The sequence below is a fragment of the Hipposideros armiger genome, unplaced genomic scaffold, assembly GCF_001890085.2.
Source record: "Hipposideros armiger isolate ML-2016 unplaced genomic scaffold, ASM189008v1 scaffold_373, whole genome shotgun sequence".
NCBI lineage: Eukaryota > Metazoa > Chordata > Mammalia > Chiroptera > Hipposideridae > Hipposideros > Hipposideros armiger.
Genome location: NW_017731723.1, coordinates 334,507 through 357,957, shown reverse-complemented (window position 1 = coordinate 357,957; position 23,451 = coordinate 334,507). Strand labels below are relative to the sequence as shown.

The 23,451-nt window shown below is 36.4% G+C and overlaps 2 protein-coding genes across 5 annotated transcripts in view; one reads left to right on the top strand and one right to left on the bottom strand.

The window, feature by feature from the left end:
* NEMF (nuclear export mediator factor) overlaps nucleotides 1-15,651 on the top strand; it is a 51,580-nt gene extending 35,929 nt beyond the window's left edge. The window contains exons 20-34 of one of the 4 annotated variants that reach the window (XM_019662370.1): nucleotides 930-987; nucleotides 1,369-1,427; nucleotides 1,516-1,636; nucleotides 2,765-3,035; nucleotides 4,260-4,302; nucleotides 4,451-4,500; nucleotides 6,332-6,485; nucleotides 11,411-11,488; nucleotides 11,624-11,821; nucleotides 12,579-12,605; nucleotides 13,430-13,462; nucleotides 14,490-14,590; nucleotides 14,690-14,733; nucleotides 14,815-14,894; nucleotides 15,187-15,651. In XM_019662370.1, the coding sequence (XP_019517915.1) occupies nucleotides 930-987; nucleotides 1,369-1,427; nucleotides 1,516-1,636; nucleotides 2,765-3,035; nucleotides 4,260-4,302; nucleotides 4,451-4,500; nucleotides 6,332-6,485; nucleotides 11,411-11,488; nucleotides 11,624-11,821; nucleotides 12,579-12,605; nucleotides 13,430-13,462; nucleotides 14,490-14,590; nucleotides 14,690-14,733; nucleotides 14,815-14,894; nucleotides 15,187-15,264 (1,395 nt within the window). In that variant the 3' untranslated portion in view covers nucleotides 15,265-15,651. Of the gene's footprint in view, nucleotides 1-929; nucleotides 988-1,368; nucleotides 1,428-1,515; nucleotides 1,637-2,764; nucleotides 3,036-4,259; nucleotides 4,303-4,450; nucleotides 4,501-6,331; nucleotides 6,486-11,410; nucleotides 11,489-11,623; nucleotides 11,822-12,578; nucleotides 12,606-13,429; nucleotides 13,463-14,489; nucleotides 14,591-14,689; nucleotides 14,734-14,814 lie in introns of all 4 variants that reach the window. The other 3 variants (XM_019662371.1, XM_019662368.1, XM_019662369.1) reach the window with 3 other exon arrangements.
* An 866-nt stretch (nucleotides 15,652-16,517) lies between these two features.
* The window catches only part of KLHDC2 (kelch domain containing 2), an 11,607-nt gene continuing 4,673 nt past the window's right edge, over nucleotides 16,518-23,451 (bottom strand). The window contains exons 3-13 of the mRNA XM_019662372.1: nucleotides 23,232-23,349; nucleotides 21,124-21,239; nucleotides 20,712-20,793; nucleotides 20,470-20,553; nucleotides 19,988-20,068; nucleotides 19,857-19,915; nucleotides 19,323-19,432; nucleotides 18,865-18,937; nucleotides 17,179-17,266; nucleotides 17,030-17,082; nucleotides 16,518-16,826 (exon numbers count right to left, since the gene is read on the bottom strand). Coding sequence (XP_019517917.1) covers nucleotides 16,703-16,826; nucleotides 17,030-17,082; nucleotides 17,179-17,266; nucleotides 18,865-18,937; nucleotides 19,323-19,432; nucleotides 19,857-19,915; nucleotides 19,988-20,068; nucleotides 20,470-20,553; nucleotides 20,712-20,793; nucleotides 21,124-21,239; nucleotides 23,232-23,349 — 988 coding nt within the window. The 3' untranslated portion in view covers nucleotides 16,518-16,702. The remainder of the gene's footprint in view (nucleotides 16,827-17,029; nucleotides 17,083-17,178; nucleotides 17,267-18,864; nucleotides 18,938-19,322; nucleotides 19,433-19,856; nucleotides 19,916-19,987; nucleotides 20,069-20,469; nucleotides 20,554-20,711; nucleotides 20,794-21,123; nucleotides 21,240-23,231; nucleotides 23,350-23,451) is intronic.

Below are 23,451 nucleotides of genomic sequence, written 5' to 3'. Positions count from 1 at the left end.
AGAGGGCAGTGTCACTGGCCCTCATATGTGGGATCCGAACCGGGGCCCTCTGGTGTCCCAAGCCAGTTCTTAACCATCGCGCCACTCGGCCGGCCCGAGATTGTTATATTTTTTAATTAAGTATGCCCATCTATGTGCACAAGAGAGGAATATAAATTAAAACTTTTAAACTAAACAAAAAATTATAATTAATGATATACTTTTACAAGGTCATAAGCTATACAGCAAGGTAAAAAGAGTTTAATACCATTATCCTTCCTTAGATTTAGTTTCATTATGTTTGTTTATATTATTTTCTCCTATGCTGTAATACTGTGTTTTTAGGAAATTAATATCACTTCTGGAATTAGATTTTCTCCCTCAGTCTTGTTATAAAAGTTGCTTTAATTCTTTTATGAATAGGTTTTGGGGGTTTCACAGGTGTATAAAATTTTTAAAAATGTGGAAATAGCTTGCTCATTTCCTATTTTGACAAATTAGAATATATTTTTAAAAACCTGCTATCTTTATTTCGTAAAATGAAAGATTATTACTAAAAAAAGACTATCTCAGAAAAGGATGATTTTATTTAATAAATATACTTTTATTTTAGCAAATATAGTTTTATGATAAGCTTATTGAACTGTTTTCTTTTTATCATATCTCACACTAGAGGAAACATGTGGACCAGTTCTTGCTGTAGTCCAAGGCATTTGAAAATTATTGATGTAGTGTATCCTTCATTATTTCTTTTCTTTATCACTGCCAAAGGAGTATCTATCAGTGAAGAGAGATCTCTATCCCTTCAATGATGAGAATTTTTGCTAAATTATAAACTTTGCAGGGCATAGTACTGTTTACTTGAATATGACTTTACTTTCAATAGTGAAAATATCAATAAAAAACATATTTCTTAAGACTAGAGTATAATATATTATTGTGTCCCTCAGGTGTCTAAAACAGCACCAACTGGAGAATATTTGACAACAGGAAGCTTCATGATAAGAGGTAATGACTTGTTAATGGATTATAGAGACGGGTTTGAAGACCATCTACTAATAGTCTCAGAACAGACACTAATTATTTTGATTCATATATATAGTTATGAAATAGGGAAAGTTTTGTCTGGGTGTGGAAGAATGTATAGCATGATCTTTTTTGTAAAAATGGATTATTCAGGGTCTGACTAACCCAAAGGATGAGAGCAAGCAATCATGTTTTTTCTTTCTTAATTCCTTTTCTTTATATAATGCTGAATTCTGTAAATAGGAAATGTTCCTTCATAACAGAGAAAAGACAAAACAAATATGACCATTGATGTCAAATATCTTGTAAGCATAAACTGAAGAAAACATATTTTTAAATCATCTATGTATATTATCTTTTTAGGAAAAAAGAATTTTCTCCCTCCCTCATATCTAATGATGGGGTTTAGCTTCCTATTTAAGGTACTCTTCATCATCTTCATTATATTTTTTTCTGATTTTCATTAGTCTGACCTGAAGTTCCATCAATGAAAAAGAACTATTTCCACAGGTAGATGAGTCTTGTGTTTGGAGACATCGGGGTGAACGAAAAGTCAGAGTGCAGGATGAAGACATGGAGACGCTGGCGAGTTGCACAAGTGAACTCATATCAGAGGAAATGGAACAGCTAGGTAATGTATGGATTTTCATAAAGTAGCTTATAATGTTTTCTGTTGTCTAGTTCTGCTTCTAAATGCATACCTAGAAGACCATGTCTCCTTTGAGATCATTGAAATTCAAAAAAAAAAAAAAAAAGTTTGCTATCAGTTTTACTGAATTTTGGTTTTGGAAATGTTAAATACACTTATAATTTTAATGAATTAAAAAAGTAATTGGATCCCTAACTGATATAGTTGAGTATATGTTTATTATACTTGTATAGTAAAACTTCAGTATTTAATGGGTAATACATAAATGTGTTTAACAGATCAACTCAGGTATATATGAGTGAGCATTTACTTTGGGTTTAGGAATTAGAAGTGATACAAAGATGAGTTTATAACAAGTACAGTTTCCTTTATGAGAATTTAGCTTGATTCAATAACATATTTGTTCCCAGTATGGAATAAATTTACCTACATACCTAAAGGAACTAGGGAAAATATGCCCTCTAAGCTATTCTTTCTCCTAAAGTCATTCTTTTTTAGGCATATTATTGCATTGTTTCATTTACAACTATTATTGTTCTACAAGATTTCTATCTTTTGAATTTCACCATGTTCCCAATACTGTGTAAAGTGCTTTGTTTACATTATTGTTTATTGAATCTCACAACTGTCATCGTCAGATGGGTGGTGGCATCTCATTTTATAGGTGAGGCAACTAGACCATATTATAACTACTAGACAGTGTTCCTTTTGCCAAAGTATGAACACCTCCTGCTGTGTGCCAATTACATAGCACATATTATCTCCTTTCACTTCTCATGTGCAAATTATAATAAAAGCATTTTATTTATAGAACTACTTCAATTGTCTTCCTTTTTAGAAATACCTAACAATGAAAAGTTACAGTTTTTATTGTAGAAATGGTTGCGATATCCAAGAAATGTAGATTATAGTAAAAGATCCTGGAGGTCATTTATGCCAACCAGTTCATGATACAGAATATCCTTTGTCTAAATCAGAGTACCCTTGAAGGTAATCAGGCATTTTTCTGCTGATCTTTTGGAGACATGGAGTCAATAACATATTTTCAAGGAGATCACCTAGCTTTCTTATGGTAGTAGCACTCTCACTTTCCTCACGGTAATTCTACAGATGGAGGTGACAGTAGTAGTGAAGAGGAGAAAGAGGAATTACACGAAACTCCTATGGAAGTGGAACTCGTTGACCAGGAGGGTGTCACTATTCGGAGTGGTAGAGATGAGCTTACTGAAGAACTCCTTCATGAGGAAAGCTCTGAAGATGAAGGAGAATCTGAGGAAGTAGTGAAGGATCAGGAACCTGTTGGTGAAGTCAAGGATGACGGAGAAGAGACGTTCAATTACCCAGACACTACCATTGACTTGTCCCACCTTCAGTCCCAAAGGTAATTTAAAAACCAGAATTTTAAGTTTTATTTTGTAAGCTGGGAATGATGAAGAGTTAATCCTTACAAAGATAATACCAAGGTTGATGTTAGTACTTTTACTCTTCATTGTCCTGTGGTCTTACTATCTTGCCACCATTGGATTTGGGGGGCATGTCGCTCTAAAGAAATTTCCAAGACCCAGCATAGAAGAATACTGTAAATATAAAAATGGCCAACCTAGGTCAAAACAGATATGAGTAAGTGGTTATAAGTGCTAATAATATAAGAAAGGCACTTCCATCCCCAAAATAAGGTGTTTCAGTGTTTAATGTCTTACTGATCACCAAGTAAACAATACCATAGGTATAAAAGTATTATTATTGGAGAGTTAAGAATGGCTTAGGGCCAGCTGAGTGGCGCATTGGTTAAGAGCTGGCTTGGGATGCCAGCTCTGAGCAGCAAAGCCCAGGTTCAGATCCCACATGAGGGCCAGTGACACTGCCCTCTATAGCTAAAATGGTGAACAACAGCTCTACCTGAAGCTGGGCTGCCATGAGGCAACGGCATAGGCTGCAGCCCATGCTGCAGTGGGCTGCCATAAGCTACTGTGTGTGGCGGGCAACCAGCGTGAGCGGCCGGCAGCCAATGTGAGCTGCCAAGAGCCGCCATGAGTGGCCGCCATGAGCGGCCGTCTGGTGGCCAGCGACCGATCTGCCTCATCTGGGAAGAGCACAATGATAATACCAACTATGGGCCAGTGAAGCAACATCCTCCACAACTAGACTGAAGAACAAAAGGACAGCAACTTGTCTGTTCCCCTTCCCCCGATTCCCCAGCGCTGTTCCCCTCCCTCAATTCCCCAATAAAATCTTTAAAAAAAGAATGGCTTAGGAGTCAGACAGACCAAAATTGAGTCTTAGGGTGTATCCTTGGGCAAGTTACTTTATGTCTTAAGTTTCAGTTTCCTTCTTGGTGAATATTAATGCTGTCCGCTTCTTTGGGTTCTAGTGAAGATTACACTCACGTAAAGCATCAAGCACATAGGAATCATTTAATACATGTCAGCTATTAAAGAATATATTTAAAAGTGTGAGGAAATGAGCAATTTGATTATATTTTTTCTGATTTTACCAAATTTGAAAATCTGTGGGCTTGCCAGTAATTAAGAGTGTGCTGTGGGAATGTTTGGGGGTTTTGTAAATGAATGTCTCTACAGGCTGGTGCACCCCTCTGTTTTCATAGGACTCTACAGAAATTGGCTTCAAAAGAGGAACCTTCTAATATGGTAAGCTGTTTTCAAAGTTTTATGAAGAACATCGTGTTCTTCTCAATGAATAGAATAATTTTCTAATTTTTAATTTTACTATTTGAAAAATTAATGTTACTGATGTCATTGTATTGGCTTATTTTTTTATTTGTTTTAATTTTAATAGAGTGACAGTAAATTACAGAGCCGGAGACATTTGTCAGCTAAGGAAAGAAGGTAAACATATTTGTGTTATCCAATTGAAAGTATGTAATTTTCTTTTTTAATTGACAATTCAGTTATGACAGATCACTTGGCTTTTCTAAAGTTCTCCCTTATTAAAACTACCAACATTTAGCATAAATCTTTAGTTTTTAATAGTCAGCTCTGATAGGTTTTTGTGTTTTAGGGCCCTAATCTGTCACAATAATCAGTGAGATAGGTCAAGTGACATGAGACAGATCTTTTATTACATACATATATACAGTAGTGTTTCCAATGTATTAAATAGATTGGTTTTAGGATAATATTGACAGGAATAAATAGGAATACTTGAAATTAACTAGGAAAGTTTTATATGCAAGAGAGAAGACTTGTTTTTTTTGGTTTTTGTTTTTAAATTACAGCAGGATTTGGGAGGCAAATGAAAGGTAGAGGCAGAGGAAAGGAACACCTGAGACAACTACTGTGGGTGAAAAAGACTTTAGTAAAGCACTCAAGGAAGAGGCCCTAGATTGGAATGGAAAATAAACCTTTTTGTTTGAAAAAGATGATTATTAAACAATTAGAGAACTCTCTGAGTACCTGGCACTGTGCTAGATGCCAAATGTACAACGAAGTTCAGTATAAAGTCCGTGCTATCAAGAAGCTTTTGAATCCTGGATTCAGAAACTAGCCATAAATCTATAAATACATTTGACCCTTGAACAATGCAGGGATTAGGGGTGCTGACCCCCATGCAGTCGAAAATAATGCATGTAACTACAGTCTGGTCTCTACATCTGTGGATTCCTCTCCAAGGATCAGAAATACAGTTGGCCATGAACAACACAGGTTGAACTGTGCAGGCCACTTCTACGAGGCCTCTTAGTGCAAGCCTGCCATGTTCAGGGTCAACTTCAGTATTACCTGAACGTGATACAGTAGTTGAGGAGCAAGAAATTGCTGTGAGTTCAGGTGTCTTGTGAAATACCATCAGAAGTATACCTTGAAAACATATTAGGATGTAGGTAAATGAAGATAATAAAGTTGAACATGAAGAATTAGCATGAACAAAGCGGGCCTGGATTGGGAAGCAGTATGCTTTGACGAAATGCTAAATAAACTGAGGTGAAAGGAGCAAGAAGCCCATGTTTATGAACTAGTAGATAAGTTTGGCAAAGTGAATTCAGACCAAAGTGGACAACTTAGAATGACAAGCGAAGTATTTTGGATTTTATCCTGCAAGTGATGTGAGGACTTTTAGAAGATTTTAAATGGGAATGTGACATAGGTAAATACTTAAGGAAGATTAATCTGGAAGTTCATGTAGAGCCAATTATGGAGGAAACCACTGGAGGAAGTGGGTGGGAAATGATGAGGACCTGGACTAGGGCGGTGGCATTTGAAATAAAGATTGCATGTGAACAATACCATAGTAATAGAATTTCCCTTTCCTCCTTAATCTGCTTATTTTTTTATCCATTTATTTATTCAGCTAACCAATCAACAAATGTTTCATTGAATACCTAAGATCTGCCAAGGCCATGGTGATACAGAGTACAAATCCCAGTGCCTGGTCATCAGGGTGTTGAGGGACTGAATGTGGCTACTGAGTGTGAATAAGTCCAGGGTGTCCATGTGTTGAGCCTCCGTGAGAAAAAGAATGATGAATCCTTGAGGGAAAAATATTCAGCTTTTTCCTGCATCACTATTTGCACTTTTGTATACTGTAGCCTAGTGATTATCAAGTTAAGCAAAAGCTACGATCTTTTATGTATTGTACATGTTCCCTTCCCCATGTATTTTTTTTAGGGCACTAAGAACTTGAAGTTGTAAGATTAGATGTTTCTATTTCATTTATATTTAGGGAAATGAAGAAGAAAAAGCTTCCAAGTGACTCAGGGGATTTAGAAGTGATAGAGGGAAAGGACAAAGAAAAAGAAAATGCTCTACACATTGAAACTCAGCAGAACACAAGCAAGAATGCCCCGGCTGTGCAGCCAATGAAGCGAGGACAAAAGGTAAGAAAACTTAGCCGTGAAAAAATATATACGTGGTCACGGGGTGTCAAGTACAGCATAGGGAATATCGTCGGTGGTATTGCAATAGCTATATACAATGTCAGATGGGTGGTAGACTTGGGGGGTTATCACTTTGTGAGGGGTGTTAATGTCTCATCATTATATTGTTTGTACACCTGAAACTAATTAAAACAATAAAAAACTTTGGGGTGAATTGTTAAAGTTAATACTATATGGTTCACAAATGAAGCTATGAGGTTCCTCTTAATTTTTTAGAATTTAAGTGAAACAGATCATGTAGGCAAAAAAATAATCCTATGTGACACCCTTTGACTGAAAGGTAGTTGAAAAGATAGTGTTGAGGGAACATGAGATCACTGTTCTATATTCCTTTAAGATCATCTAGACAAAAGATCTCATTTTATGTAGAAGACGAATGGGAGGTTGTGATTTGCCAGAGACACTTAATCAAGTGGCAGTGCTGGTCTTGATTGGTAATTTAGCTTAGTAGTTTCTCTTTTAATTATTAATGCGATTTTGGTTAGAGTTCTTAAATATTTTATTAAAGGTGGGTGATTAAAGGAAGAAGTAGTAGATATAGAATATACTTTTTAAAATGCTGTAGCAGTGGGGCTGGCCGAGTGGCTCAGTTGGTTAAGAGCTCACTCAAAAGTTTGAGCTCTGAGCAACAACGATTTGATTCCCAGCCCAAGCTAAGCTGCTGCTGAGCTGCCAACAGATGGCAGGATGGCTTAGCTAAAAAAATAATAAAAATAAAAATAAAATAAATAAATAAATAAAATGCTGTAGCAGTATGAAAAAGGGATTGTGAGCTAATCTATCAGTGTATCTTTTTAAAAAAAGTCCTTTGAAATCTTAATAAAGATCATCTTTCCTGATCTTTCCTCCACCCATAGTGATCAGAATTTCCTGTGTTTTTTCCCAGTGGGTCTTAAATAAAGGAAGGATTATACTACACATATGGACGGGAAGAATATCAGTTCTCCCAGTATTAATTGTGTAAATTCAACATGACTTTAGTCAGAATTGAGATTTTAATTAACTTGATAAAGTAATTCTAAAGTTCGTTTGAAAGAGTAAATGCTAGAGAATAGCAAGGAAATCTTGAAAAAGAAAATTGAGAGGGGATTTCTCTAGTAGGTAGTAAAACATTTAATGTTAGAATTATTAAAACAGTGTGGTATTGGGCCGGCCGAGTGGCGCGATGGTTAAGAACTGGCTTGGGACGCCAGAGGGCCCGGTTCGGATCCCACATATGAGGGCCAGTGACACTGCCCTCCACAGCTAAGATGCTGAACAACAGCTCAACCTGGAGCTGGGCTGCTGTGAGTCGACGGCGACGGCGTAGGCTGCAGCCCCTGTGGCAGTGGGTTGCCATGGGCTACCGTATGTAGCCAGCAGCCAGCGTGAGCGGCCAGCAGCCGCTGTGAGCGGACATCCAGAAGCCCGTGACTGATGTGCCTCGCCCGGGAAGAGCGCAATGATGGTGCCAACTTGGGCCAGTGAAGCAACGTCCTCCACAACTAGACTGAAGAACAAAAGGACAGCAACTTGTCTGTTCCCCTTCCCCCAATTCCCCAGCGCTGTTCCCATCTCCCCAATTCCCCAATAAAAATCTTTAAAAAAAAAAACAAAACAGTGTGGTATTAACATAAGGACCAGCAGATAGAAAAGTGAAACAACAAAATCTAGACACAGGACCATTAATTCTATATTTAAAAATTTAGTATGTGACAATAATATTACAGATTAGGGAAGATATGAAATATTAAAAATTAGTGGCTAGTCATGTTAAAAAAATATAATAATACGAAAGTAAATTCCAGGTGGAAAAGAGAACCATCTATAAAACTGAAAGACAAATGGCAAATCTGAAAAAAAGGTGATAAAAGAAATGCTTATGTAAACAAGGGGAATTTTTTCACTTGTCAAATTAATAGATAATGTATGTTCAATGTCATTCAGTAAATATTTGAGTACACACCATGAGAATTGCCAGCAAGTGTCGTAACAATGCATTTAGTCTGACTCAGCAATTCCACTTTTAGGAATTTATCCTAAAAGAAATCAGTGTATGCACTAAGGATATTCATCAGGTTGATACTTATAATAGCAAGAAAACTGAAAATAAATGCCCAATGATGTAAAATAACAATAAATAATATGGTGCAGTTATATAATGACATACTCTACTTTTCATTAAAACTTTTATTAAAGTACATAATATTCAATTTTTGTTTTGTGGAGAATGTCATCTTTACCACATTGAGTCTTCCTATGTGAACTATAATTATGTAAGAATATATTCTTCAATAAAAATGTATTTTCCCCTAGAGTCTTACCCATCTTATCTATTACTACTTATAATTTTTCTTACTTTTTGTAAATGGTATATTTGGAAAACTTTCACTTCATTAGTTGCTGGTATGTGGGAAGACAATTTTCATATTCTAGTAATAGGCAATCTCATTGAACTTTTATTTTACTATTTCATCTGTAGGCAGTCATATATTGTCTGCAAATAATGGTGTTTTTTTCCTAATCTTAATTTCTGTTATTATATTTTTTGCACTGGCTGAAACATCAGTAATGCTGCGTAGGAGTATTAATAGTGTTCATCATTAATTACATTAAGAGGACTGTATCTGAGATTTTTATCATTGTGGGATGTTCCCTGTGGGTTAATAGATATCCTTTATGAACTTATTTTTGATAGTGATGAGTTAAATTTTATTGAACGCTCTTTTTGCATCCATTATTTTCTCCCTAAATTAGTTAATGTGGTAAATTGAGAAAATCTGTTAAATTGACCTCTCATTTCTCAGACTGTCCTTATCTGATTTTGGTATCTAGGTTACACTAGTTTAATAACTTAAGTTTGGGACTTTTTCTGCTCTCTAGAACTTTGTATAAAATGGAGGTTGTTTGTTCCTTGTGATTTGATAGCATTTCCTTGTAAAACGGCCTGGTGTTTAGGATTTTGATGGTAGGTTTTTAAGTACTAATTAAATTTCTTTAGTGATGATAGGTCCATTCAGGTTTTCTGTTTTTTCAAGTTGGTTTTCCTCAGTTATATTTTCCGAGAAACTCTTCTCATCAGGTTTTCCATTTGGTTCAATTTATTGGTAATATTGTTCATTTTATTCTTAAGATTTTTTTTGAGGCATAATGTATATATAGTAAAACCACAGATCTTAAGTGTTTAGCTCAATGAATTTTTATACGCGCACGTATCTGTGGAAGCACCTTCCAGATCACACTAGAACATTTCCAGTCCTCCAGAAGACTCAGTTTTGCCCCTTTCACAGTTGTATCCACCAAAAAAATTTTTCTTTGATCACTGTAGATTATTTTCCTGCTCTTAATCTTTATATAAAAGCAATCATATGATACATTTTGGTCTGGCTTGTTTCACTCAATATTCTGTGTCATCCATGTTGTAGATAGTAGTTCATTTGCATAGCATTCCATGATATGAGTCTACCCCAATTTATGTCTACAATATTGTTGATAGACATTCTTATGTATGTCTTTTAGATCCACAAGTATGCATTTCTGTTGTGTATAGGTGGGAGTGGAATTGCTGTGCAGGTTGTGGTTGGCTTTAATAGGTCTTACCGGTTTTCCTGATTACTTGAACCAGTTTCCCACCAAGCAGTGTGTCTGAGTTCCAGTTGCTCCATGTCCTCACTAACATTTGGTATTGTTAGGTTTTTGGCTGGTTGGGTGTGGTTTCTTTTTTTTTTTATCATTTAAGTGTGTATAGATTGAAATCTTATTTTGGCTTTAATTTGCATGTCCTTGATGACTAATGATATTGAGTACTTTCTCATGTTTAAGACCTTCGAATATATTCTTTTTGAAGTGCCCATTTTAAAAACGGGGCTGTCCCACTTTCTCATTGATGTATGAGTTCTTTGAAATCTGAATACAAGTCTTTTCTTGGATACATGTATTATAAATACTTTTCACATATTGAGGCTTGATTTTTTTCCCCTTTTATAAGTATTTTTTGATGAGCAGCATTTCTTAATTTTAATGAAGCCTGACTTATCAATCTTTTATAGTTTTTTGTGTGTTTAAAGAAATCTTTAAATTTTTAGAAATTTGTTATTTGGGCCTCAGCTAAGATAATCAAGACAAAAACCTTTGGAGGTGAGGCCTAAGATGTCTATAGTTTTAAAAACTACTAGGGTAGTTTGGATATGTAGCCTGAATAAAAATCCCTAGTTTAAGTTGATAAAATTCAGTCTTAAGAGTCTCTAGTAAGTACCCAGCCTCACTCTGCTGTTCTTCCTCTATTATATGTATATCCTGACGCCAACCAAATGCGATGACTTGGCGATTACTGCTCTGTCCTGTCTTTACTTAATAATCTTGCTTTTCTTACATTCCCAAATACTGTCAATTTATTCCCTTTAAGACTTTCAAGTTTTGCTTTATTTCTTCCCCAGTTCTTGCTCAAGGTGCAAGAAATGCCTCCTTTCTCAAAATTATCTTAGAAATAATTTGTACCTCTCCTGTAGTATTTAGAATATGTTGCATTAATTTTTTTTTTTTTTAGCTGAGCTATCCTGCCACCTCTTGGCAGCTCAGCGGCTGCTCAGCTCAGGCTGGGACTTGAACCGCTGCTGTTGCTCAGAGCTCAAACTCTTGAGCGAGCTCTTAACCAACTGAGCTACTCGGCCAGCCCAATTTATTCTTACTCTTATAGGTATTGTCTTTTCCATCAGATGGTAAATTCCTTGAGGGTGAGGCCTATGGTTTATCTCTTTGTAATGGAGCCTTGATCGATATTGATCGATAAGCATTTTTGACAGAGCTAAAGAAATACCTTTTCTTTGCAAAAATTTGTCCTTTTTTTACTGCCAAATTTTTCCAATCAAAATATTTTGATTTTGTAGAGTAAAATGAAAAAAATGAAGGAAAAATATAAAGACCAAGATGAAGAAGACCGTGAACTCATCATGAAATTGCTGGGGGTAAGTAACACCTCAACACATTTTGTTTTCCAAGAGGCATCTAGACCACTGCCTATCATATATGCTAGGCGTTCAGTACATTTTTGTTAAAATATTGACAATATTGAAAATACTTTTTTCCTCTCTGAATTAAAGTCTGCAGGTTCAAACAAAGAAGAAAAAGGAAAAAAGGGGAAGAAAGGTAAAATAAAGGATGAACCAGTGAAGAAACAGCCCCAGAAGCCTAGAGGTGGACTAAGGACCTCAGACACCATAGTAAAAGAAACCCCCTCTGTTGAGGTTGTAACTCATGAGTTACAAGACTTGGCTGTGGATGATCTACACGATGACAAGGTAAAGCTACCACAAACATATGGGCTTTTGCTTAATGAGGGTTACCCATCACCCCAGGCTTCCCAGGACATGGGACTTAAGTGTTCAAACCAGGATGAATGGTAACCCTAGTCTTAATAAGTGTATCTTAAAAGAGTTCACTACAAGTCTTTATAAAAATAATCACTTTTATGGAGAGGCTTTCTTTGAATCTGGTGGGAACTTAGAATGAGACAAAATAATTGGGATTGTCTTGAAGATGAGTAGAAAATAAATTTGCTCTAGGATTTATATAGGAACATATGCTGTATTGCCTTCCATAATGTTGAAAGTGGTTACACAGTTAGTAACCAATTGCCCTGGTTGCAAAACCAGTGAGAAGCTAACATTTTCCCAGTTGAGAATTATTCTATCAGCTGAATACAGTAAGCCCAGCCTTAAGTATACCTTTTTGCATGAATATGTACATCTTCTTGAAATTCTGGGCAAAGGGTTTGTTTTCTAAATTTGTAACCAGTTTTCAATTCAGCCTATATTTTTATTTATGGCAGTTAAGTTTTGGATTTAATTGTGTGCTCTGTTCAATGCAGATAATGTTTATGGGGACCTAAATGTAGTATGGTTCTTTTTTCTCTGCTGAACAGTATTGTTGTTTAGTAATACTGAAACTCATTTTGGTCCTCAGATTTTTACACTTCTTATATTCACATTTTATTCTGTAAACCCTAGACTCAACAAGTATTCATTAAAAGTATTAATTATGAATGTTCTTTCACAGATAGGTTATCTCCAGAGATTTTTTAATGTAAGCAAACAAAATCTTTTTTTTTTAAGATTTTATTGGGGAGTTGGGGGAGAGGAACAGTGTTGGGAATTGGGGAAGGGGAACAGACAAGTTGTTGTCCTTTTGTTCTTCAGTCTAGTTGTGGAGGACGTCGCTTCACTGGCCCATGTTGGTATTATAACTGGGCTCTTCCCAGCTGAGGCAGATGGGTTGCCAGCCTTTGGACGGCCGCTCATGGCAGCTCACTGCAGCCTACGCCATCGCTGGCCACTCACGGCAGCCCAGTTCCAGGTCGAGCTGTTGTTCACCATCTTAGCTGTAGAGGGCGCAGCTTACTGGCACATGTGGGAATCAAACCGGCAACCCTGTTGTTCAGAGCTCGTGTGCTTACCAACTGAGCCACTCTGCCGGCCCCTAAGCTTATCTTTATGTGAGAAAATTTATCTTAAAATTGTTTAACAGAGAATAAAATATAAAAGCTCAGTTCACCAAAATACTCCATTTTCTTTTTCCCTGGCAAATGCATCAAGCTTAGTGGTCATTTTTTATTGTCCTTATAACATTGACTGCTTCAGCATATACTCTATGTAGAAGTTTTTAAAGAACTTCAAAGACCAATCCTTTTTCACTTTGAATGACATTGCTTTCTGAAATATCAGACACACAATTAATTCCCTCAGTCTTTAGGACACTGAAGAACATAACACACAATCTTGGGGTTCTTATCCTGTGGGTTAGATGTGACGGTCTTGTTACATCACTGTTTCTTTCTCCTCATAGTTTTTAATGGTGTGGAATTTCAATTTAAGTTATAGCTGACTTTGTAAATTTTATGTTTGGAGCAGGAAGAGCAAGATCTGGATCAACAGAGAAATGAGGTATGATCTAGGGTTGGGTTTCCACTACGGTACTCTGACTGCAGTCCAATTCCCAGAACGTTTTACACACAGCTCCTGACTAATCAAAATGGAAAGTGCTATGACAAGTCTACAGGCTGTGGACTCAAACACTCATGGTTTGGATCCTAGCCTTGTTACATATAACTGCAACCTTGGAAACATTGTTTTTTGTACCTCAGTTTCTTCATCTGAAGAATAGGGATAATAATTGTCCCCAGTAGGAGACAGTTGTTTTGAGAACTAAATTAATATACATAAAGCACTTAGAAAAAAGTTCATGGCACATAATAAACACACTACTTCAGCACCAAGCATTTGGTCTCTAAATTTACTCATGTTGTTGAATAAATATGGGCAATCTTGTAGGCAGCCCACCAAATGGGAACTCGAAGAAGCCCTAGGACTTCTCCTTAAGAACTAGCAAGAGAAGGCTGTCCTAGCCCAGGAGTTTCTCAGCTTTAGCAGTGAGAACATGTGGGGATGGATAATTCTTTGTTGTGGGTATTACCACTCTATCCCGCTCCCCCCGCAAAATTCTTCCCAAGTTGTGACAACCAAAAATGTCTCCAGACATTGCCCAATGTCTTTTGGGGGGCGAAACCCCATGGTTGAGGAACCACCGGTCTAGCCAAAGTATCAGTCCAGTTTCCATGCAATGGATTTAAATCTATTTGTGGTCATTATTGTGCTTCATTTTAATCCATAGTTTTCCACAACTAAGATAATATCCAAGTTTTTTCTCCCTTTCTTTTAAATGTATTTACAAGTGCCATTTTGAAAGTCATTGTTCTCATTTTTCATTATACTAGGCAAAACTTATAAGCACTAAACAATATATATTTAAACACCATTGGTCTTAAACTTTGGAGCTGTAAAGCAGAGCTTAAGACTATATGTCTAGCAGTAAAGGATAAAAATATGTTGACATCAATTTGACAGGTTTTAGAGTTTCTTTTTAGAGCTGATGTAAATTACTTTAATAATTGTTTCTGTTTACCCTTTTTAGGAAAACCTGTTTGACTCTTTGACAGGACAGCCACATCCTGAAGATATACTACTGTTTTCCATTCCAATATGTGCCCCTTACACCACCATGGTAAACTATAAGTAAGTCATCACTAGTTTACTCAAAACCACTGTCACAATAGTGATTTATGAATTGTTTTGTAATCTCTATTTAGTAACACATGCAATTCTTTTTTAAAGATACAAAGTGAAACTTACTCCTGGAGTTCAGAAAAAGGGGAAAGGTATTTAAAAATTTTTTTGAATTACAATTTTAAACATTTCTTGACTGAACAAAAGTAGATTGTTTTATTTTCTATTTACAGCTGCAAAAACTGCCTTGAATAGTTTCATGCATTCCAAAGAAGCAACTGCACGAGAAAAAGACTTATTCCGCAGCGTTAAGGTAAATGATTCCCTCCAGGACTTTCTGGAGACTGGTGTTGCCACTAAAAATGTCAGCAGTATAATTTGCTCTTTTTTGTTCTTGCTTTATTTAGTAGTTGCAAGCTGCAGCTGTTGTTTTGATAGAAAATGCTGTCTTACTAGAAGCAGTATAAAATAAGTAAAATCACTTCAAGTGAAAATTTTGGAAATGCCTTTGTTTTGACAGCAGAGGATACATAATTATCATAAAAATATGATTAACCATATAGAATGTGAAGATATGAAGATATTTAGCAATTCTCTTTTTTTAGGACACGGATTTATCAAGAAATATTCCTGGCAAAGTGAAAGTGTCTGCACCCAATCTTCTGAATGTAAAAAGGAAATAGCTGAAATGAAATCCTAAAATATTTGGGAAGAGCCGATTTATAGCCTTTTGGAAGTTCAGATGAAAATACCATGTAACAAGACTTCCGCATTTGAAAATTAACGATACATTGCCTTGCTATGTTCGCTAAAAGGACTTATTCTTGTTTTTTCCAGTTTTATAGAGAGGAGACACTGTCTATGATAGGATTTCCTAAAATATTTGTGGATAGTTAAACGCTAATTGTATACATCTGTAGTTATTCTACATTTTCTTGAAATTTGGGGGGGCTAATATTCATTTCATGTTGTAAAGAAACTGAATAGTGAAATGGCTCAATTGCTTAGACTATTGACTTGGTAGTCTATTGTATATATAAGGTCTAATATATCTATTACTCACAGGCCAATCACAAGATTTTTTTTTTTCTTCTGGTGGTAGTGGAGATTGGGGGCAGTTAAACATTTAGAGGTTAAGTCTTGAAAACCCTAAGTAGTGAAGGAGTAAATTTCTTTCTGCCTTTACTTATACTTATCAAAGGTATATTAGACCAGATTTAAAATACAAATAATTCCCATGACTCAGCTTAAGAAATAACACCTAGAAGAAAATGGTGTCAATCATTTCCATACATTTATACACCCTCAGTTTTCATCGTAATTTCTTTCTTGTAATCTCATTCAGTTCTGTACCATTTTATTTTCCACCTCTAGTAATTATCAGTAGCATGTTATGGAGTATCTTAACCCATAATATCAAAAGTGCACTTTTAGGCTTACCAATAGACTCCTGACCCAGCTTTCTTCTTCTGTCTCCTAACAGAATGGAGAATAAAGTCATAGTTGACTTCCATTCTTTTATGAGCTACAAAATGATTAGACAGCAGCTGTCCAGAGTCAGCATGACCATCTGCCCAGCCCCTATACCAAAGTGTTAAGGTCAGAGTCCTAAATAGCTGTTGGTCCTTTCAGAATTTCTTTTACCAGCTTATTAATCCTACTAAGAATATTTTCCACTTGAAATTGTTTAAAAAACTATAATTATGTAATCTAGTGTTGTACGTACAACATAACAGACTACTCTTGCCATTTAAAGAAAATTAAAATATTAATTTTTTTAAGAAATAACTTCACCATTTTAATAGTGGTAAGAATAGTCAGTCTAGTTTCTATAGATATGTATCTTGAAGTTACCAAAAATGCACTATAATAACCATACCTTGGGGTACACAAAGCCCAAGTATTAATTCTCTTTGTTTTACTAGAAGACAGTTACTGGCGTTAAATACATTTATTGTAAACTTTAGACACAAAAATAGGTTCTCTAGGCCATTCACATGCACATTTAAACCAAAAAGCTGTAAAACTACAACAATGCATATCATTATACCAACAATGCCACGCTGATGTTTACAGAATTGCTGTCCATGCAAAGTGGTCAGAGGCATTATCTGTGAAGCCTTAAGATCCAGAAGTGTTGTTACTCCCAAACCTCTGATTAACACTGTGAAGCAAGTGTTTCGGGAGGCAGTTCCACGAGTTGGCTAATATTTCTTTAAAGCAGATGACTGCTTCTAAGCTTAGCCTGAAAATGAACATGGAAAAGAGAAAAATAATTTCACGTTACTGTTCAGAAATACATTCACTTAAAGAATTATTTAAAAAACACATTTTCTTTAAAGTTTTTCATAGGATTATTCATAAACCAGGTTTTTCAAGAGCACTACTTTAAAGTGTTAAAAAGTACAATTTAAAATACTCTTAAGTACCAAGTAAAAAGTTATTTACCTTACAAGAGATTTTGGTTGAACTGAAAATATAAGTACTTCATTACTGTGCGCCTGAATAATAGATAAGAACACATTAAAAAGCAAGCACTTCACAAATACACTTCAGCGCTATTATGAAGTGGCCTTAACAGAGGGTAGTATACTTACAGCTCTGTGATGGACAAGGAGGTTATTGGCACACCCACCAAAAACAATTACTTCTCCTTCGTCACTGGCACAAGCTGTGTGCCATAATCTACATTGAAAACAAAAGTCTGAATTTGAAGTCACCCAAAACACCAAATTTGTCATTTATACTATAGAATAGGACTAATGAAATAAAGACTAGCGATCTTTAGTTCAGACCAGAAGAACATCAAGGTGAGATGCGATTAAGTAGCCAAAGCTAGAAAAATCAATGTCTATTTTATCTGGATGTTATCATTGTCTCTCTGGTCCAGTCCTAATTTATGCAATAAGGGAAATGAACTGTTCTCTGGGTCTTTGTTAGCAATAAAATCTTACAGGTGAGTGGGATATGGCCTCTCCTCCTTCCTATTTTCATAGGCAGGGCCAACTGGCCTTACACATCCACCACCTGAGGGATGCCTGAGTAAACTGAAAGTATGTGAAGGCCTAGGAATTCTAAGGCAAGAATATTTGTGCCAAATGAAGTCTTAGTGGCACGACTGTACTTAGGTTAGAGACTTAGAAAAAAAATGCAGTGTGACATATCTAAATGTGCTTTGAACAATTTTGACTATCGTTTCCTTTTCAGTCTTTAAGTCTTTGTCAAAACGTCATTTTGAGATTAACAACAAAAATAGCTATCAGTATTTTAATAGGCTCTTCTTTTATGATTTGATTTTTTAATCTTTGTTATACAGTGCTATTTCAAATCTAATTGAAAGTTCTTAATTTTTTTCCCCCATACACATTAATGTTTTGAAATTCTCGGGCCGGCCGAGTGGCTCAGTTGGTTAAGAGCTCGCTCAAGAGTTTGAGCTCTGAGCAACAGCGGTTCGAGTCCAGCCCAAGCTGAGCAGCCACTGAGCTGCCAACAGGTAGCAGGATGGCTCAGCTAAAAAAAAAAAAAAAAAAAAAAGAAATTCTCTCCTTTCGAGCTCTTTTTTTTTTAAAGATTTTATTGGGGAATTGGGGGGAGGGGAACAGGCAAGTTGCTGTCCTTTTGTTCTTTAGTCTAGTTGTGGAGGACGTCACTTCACTGGCCCATGTTGGTATTATCATTGCGCTCTTCCTGGGTGAGGCACATCAGTCACTGGCCCCTGGACGGCCACTCAAGGTGGCTCTTGGCAGCTCACTCCTGCTGCCAGCCACTCACAGTAGCTTTACAGCAGCCCACTGCAGCCTACGCTGTTGCCAGCGACTCATGGCAGCCCAGCTCCAGGTAGAGCTGTTGTTCACCATCTTAGCTGTAGAGGGCACAGCCTCGCTGGCCCGCATGTGGGGTCCGAACTGGGGACCTGCTGCTCAGAGCTGGCGTCCCAAGCCAACTCTTAACCAACGCGCCACTCCTCTTTCTTTTTTAATGACAGACCTAGATGCAGTTCAACTACTAGGGTAAAGAGCTTGATTATAAATTTTAACTATATCAATAATTTTACAATAAAGTAAGAAAATCAAAATCCAGCCCTATTTTTCATAGAGATGACAAAAAAGCATTTGTAGTTTTCTTTCAAAAGATATGATGTTAAACCTTAGTGAATGCTAGGATATTTATTATAAGAATGATGGCTTTAACGCAGCCAAAATTTCCTCTTATCGTTCAGTCTTGTACACCTCTATGGATCTCATTCATTCAGGATAAGAATTACCTTTTTAAATAGCTCATACCTTGGTTTGTCAGCATAGGGATGATTAAACTGTATCCATTCATTTTTACTGATGCAGTACGTCCAGGCATCACCTGATGACAACAGAAAAGAACTATGAAGCATGTTATTCTGTCAACATGCCATTGACATTTAAAGGGCACAGCTTTAGCAAGAAAAGTAATCATGAGTTGACACAGAAAGTATAATTCCTTTTTTTGTCTCTGATTAACCAAATAAGTCCTTTGCATGTTATAGCCCTTCAGTGCGCTTTAAAGTGCTCCAGGTCATTTCTTTACAGAATGGATGTAATGTCATAGTATGAACACAATTACAGGTATGTTATGGGATCGAAATTAATAGCAAACCTTCCAACCAATCTCATAGCCCTGATACATCTAAAATAGACTAATTTTTTCCCAACTATTTATATATATGAATGATAGGTAATGATTTCTTATCTATTTCTAAAGGACTTACTTAGTGGCTGTTTGTCAGTGGTAAATCCTCCAAAGAGAAAGAGGTGATCTGAAGAAACAGGTGTGAGCGAGTGCCAGGATCGGCCCACGGGGCATGTGCCTTGCGGGGTTCTGAAAATGACAGCGAAGTTACAGTAGCAATGTTTAAAAGCAGCTACTGTAGTTAATGCAGAGAAATATTGAAGTTTTCTTTTAATATTTATATGGAATTAAGAAAAAAAAGACTTTAAAGAGGCTTCTTGGTATTAACAACTGCATGCTTTAGAATGCACTTTTTTCTCTGAAGGAAGAGTGAACTTTAGACTTTTTCTTTTCGACAAGCACTGGGCACATGCTACATGCCAGGCACATAGTTATGGGAAATGGAAATAAAAAAATAAAATTCTTCCTTTAAGATCTAGTGATCATGTTTATTTAACTTCAGTTACAGAAAATTTCAGCAAGTACATTGTATACTAATAATACAGAATAAGGAAAAAAGCCACTGAGATGTTTTGAAAGCCTTTTCTAAATAATTATATAAAATGATACCTACAATTCATTCCACTCCCATGTATCCAGATTAAGATAGTGAAGATCATTCATTCTAGCATCCTGAAAAAGGATAATTTTATAGTTATCGTTTTAACAATTAAAAAGCAGGTCATGAAACTGTTATATACTCACCCGGTATCTGCCTCCAAACACAAAGCCTTTGTTTCCGACCGTGGCACAGGCGTGGGCAGCGCGAGGCGACGGTGCTTTACCCTGTTGAGTCACAGGAGCAATTTAATACATAAGTGCACTTTGTATAACTACTAGAAAGTTTTCTCTGGATGTGAGATAAGAATGTGCGAGACTTGAGCTTTTAAGCTGAAGTGCAGACTTCTAGTCAACGGCAGTACTAAAGGCTGATTACCAGAACTGGAAATTTTAATTTTAATTACAAACAATACCACTAAACGTCTATTAGATAATAGATGCTGGGTTGGTCTACACATTCATTAAACGTTTTTGAGTTCCAACTTAAGACTCCTTGGAGAATAATGAAAGCTATGGGTCTTCTCTCTCCAGAAAAAGAAGACTGAACTGTCGGTTTTCCACCACCTCACAATCTCCCCTCTCCTCTAAGCAGTGTTGCTTTAATAATCCATTATTCAGTAACTTACAGTAGTTACAGGCTGGCTCCAGATAAATGTTTCAGTGTCTAAAATATGTACATGATCATTCCATCCTCTTGGATGACTTGAATTCTATAGAAAATAATAACATGAGATATTTTACAATTATTTGCAAAACTATACAGCCTTAGATTTATTATCAAGGCAAAATTAACAAAACTACTAGCAAACAAAATGTATTCTTTTTAACATCCTACGTAGGCCATGTGCAAATATGAAACTTCACTTACCCAAAAAGATGTTTCATCAAATTCAAAAGTTCCTAATACTTTTTCTTCAGGTAAATATCCATACCCTCCAAAAAATATTAACCTATTTAAAAAAACAAACAAAAAAAACCCCACACTAAAAATTCAAACATCCACAACTTAATATACGAGAGATTTTTCTTCTTAGTTATATGCTATAAGTTGAGAAGGCATACCTGGTTATACGAAAATACTTATTCAAGTAATAATGACTAATACAGTTAACAATTATATCTCAGATGCTATGTTAAGTGCTTTGATGTATTAATTCACTTAATCCTCACATGGGCCCTAGAAAATATGTTCTATAGTTACAAAAGTTATTGGCTAAGGATACTTGAGGGGCAAACTACTTCCCACGTAAAAACCCAAACCTGTAATTCTGCTAACTCACTTGTTTTTATATACCCAGACACCAAGTTTGTCCTTTGATGATGGAGGAATTCCTTGGCAGTCAATTCTTTCCCACTGTAATACTCTGTCTGGAGACCTTGAATCCAGCATATAGAACTGTCAGAAGCAATTATTTCAGTTAGATTTGGTTATGTGAAAGCAGTTCAACCTTGGCATTTCATTTTACTGTGACTTATGATAAGGATATCATCTAATTCAATGCTACTAGAAGTGTGACTGCAGACTGGCCACCAGTCTGCACACTGGTACTGGTCTGAGTCTAGATTAGAAACTCGTGCCAGAATGTAAATTACCTAAGTCACTCATCATCCTGTTTAGCGCAGCTATTTTTTTTTCCACAGCCACACTTTTTTGTTGAAGGAATAGAAAGAAGTGTTTTGATTTGCATTCTGTGCCTTAGGCACTTTAGTTGTACTGATCTAATTTAAGGTTATCAGGATAGATTACCAAAAAACCAGACTTGCCAATTTCACCTTCAAATTCAATTTAACAAACATGTCTTAAGTGCCTACTCAACTCGAGGAACTACAGATAAGTGTTTAAAAGATTATCAGTCTATCTTTCAAAGGGTTCACATCCAAGTACTTCAATAATCTGACCAATATATAACAGGGGTGCCAAAAAAATGTATAACATAACATGACTTGCATTCATCTTTTGTTATCAGTATATATTATTATAGGTTTGATACAGTTTTTTCCTTTATTAAAATGTGTACACATTTTTTTGGCATCCTCTGTATTTTTTCCTCAAGACTCCTAAGCTTCCTTTTGATCAAACTTAGAATACTCAACCGTGGCCACTTGACATGTTAATTACTACTCTTTCTCTGACCACCCCCTAAAGCCACACAGCTTCTCTCTTTCCCAAGCCTCCTCATGTTGTGTCAAAGTTATTTTTCTCCCCCTTGAACCTGAAAAATACATGGCTCAACTAGAGCCTACAGCCATGCCTCACAAAATCTTTTAGGAACAGAACCGTTTTTTCAAACCAACTCTTAAAAAAAAACATAATATATAAGAACAAAAATAGAGTTACACAAGGGGCAGCCTGGAGCCTACCTAGCCCCGTGATGCTCCTCCCACAGGTATCCCATGGCATCTCAGAAATCCCTAGAGTTAGTGAGATGCAGTCTGAAACCATCTCAGCCACGTGCTGCATCTACACTGAGCCATGTGGCATTCCCACAAACGAAGCATAGTTGCTTATACCTCTGCATCTTGATGCCTGCATCTTGGCTACACCTTCAAATTTTATTATTCAATTCAAGCGTCACCTCTTGGGTGAAGACTTTACTTTTTCTGTTCATCCTACCAAACACAATGTCAAGGATTCTTTTTCAGATTCAACAGTATCTACCCAGCTATTACTGTGAGACAGGCTGTGTAGCTCCTTATCATGTGCTACCAAAATCGCTTGCTTCTTTTATGTGTCCTTTCTAGAATGTGAGTTCCAGGAGGCGTGGACTGTATCATTCATCTGTGTCCAATGTCTTTAAGTGGGCTCAGCACAGCAGGTCTTATTAAGTTGACAAATAAATGAATCTGTAAGCGTCTACCTAGATTATATGCACCTTTCTGACTGACTTTACCTGTTTCTTATGGGCCTGAGAGAACAGCTGGTATCTTTTTCCTATTTGGAAAAAACATGGACAAAGTCTGAACAACAGTATCTTATGGCACCATATAGGAATGTAGTATATAAATTTTGTCAGTGTTATTTATCCTTATGGCTTTCTGAGTGATGGCCTGTTCGTTTTTACCCTGCCCCCATGATATTACATCTTGTTTTCACCTAACTTACTACTATTCATCTAACACTCCAGGTTTCTAAGAGAACAAGTAGATGCAAAACATACAAAGAGAAACCACCTAGGAAGTTACTGCACACAGGGGACCAACCAAAACTGATTTTACAAAAGGCCTAGGTAAATACAGATTGGCAGACAAAATACTAAAATGCACATTCACACCATAGTCAAGTACATGTATTTGTTGACAGGAATAAGTATGGGCTTAATGTTAAAAGTCTAAGGTGGTCTGAAAAAGAATAAAATTGCCTTGAGCCATTATCCTTCTCAACACTAACCTTATTCGTGTTGCCTCTTGAGTGATGCCCTCCAAACAAGTACAGCACCCTGTCTACACACACAGCACAGCTGCCTGACATGGAAGGAGGAACATCACCTTCTGTGTTTATTTTTTTCCTGAGGGGGGAAAAAGTGAATGTAAATAAGCTTCCCAAAAGGAAAAGAAATGCAAACATCTCTTCATTTTTGAGAGAGAGAGAGAGAGAGAGAGAGAGAGAG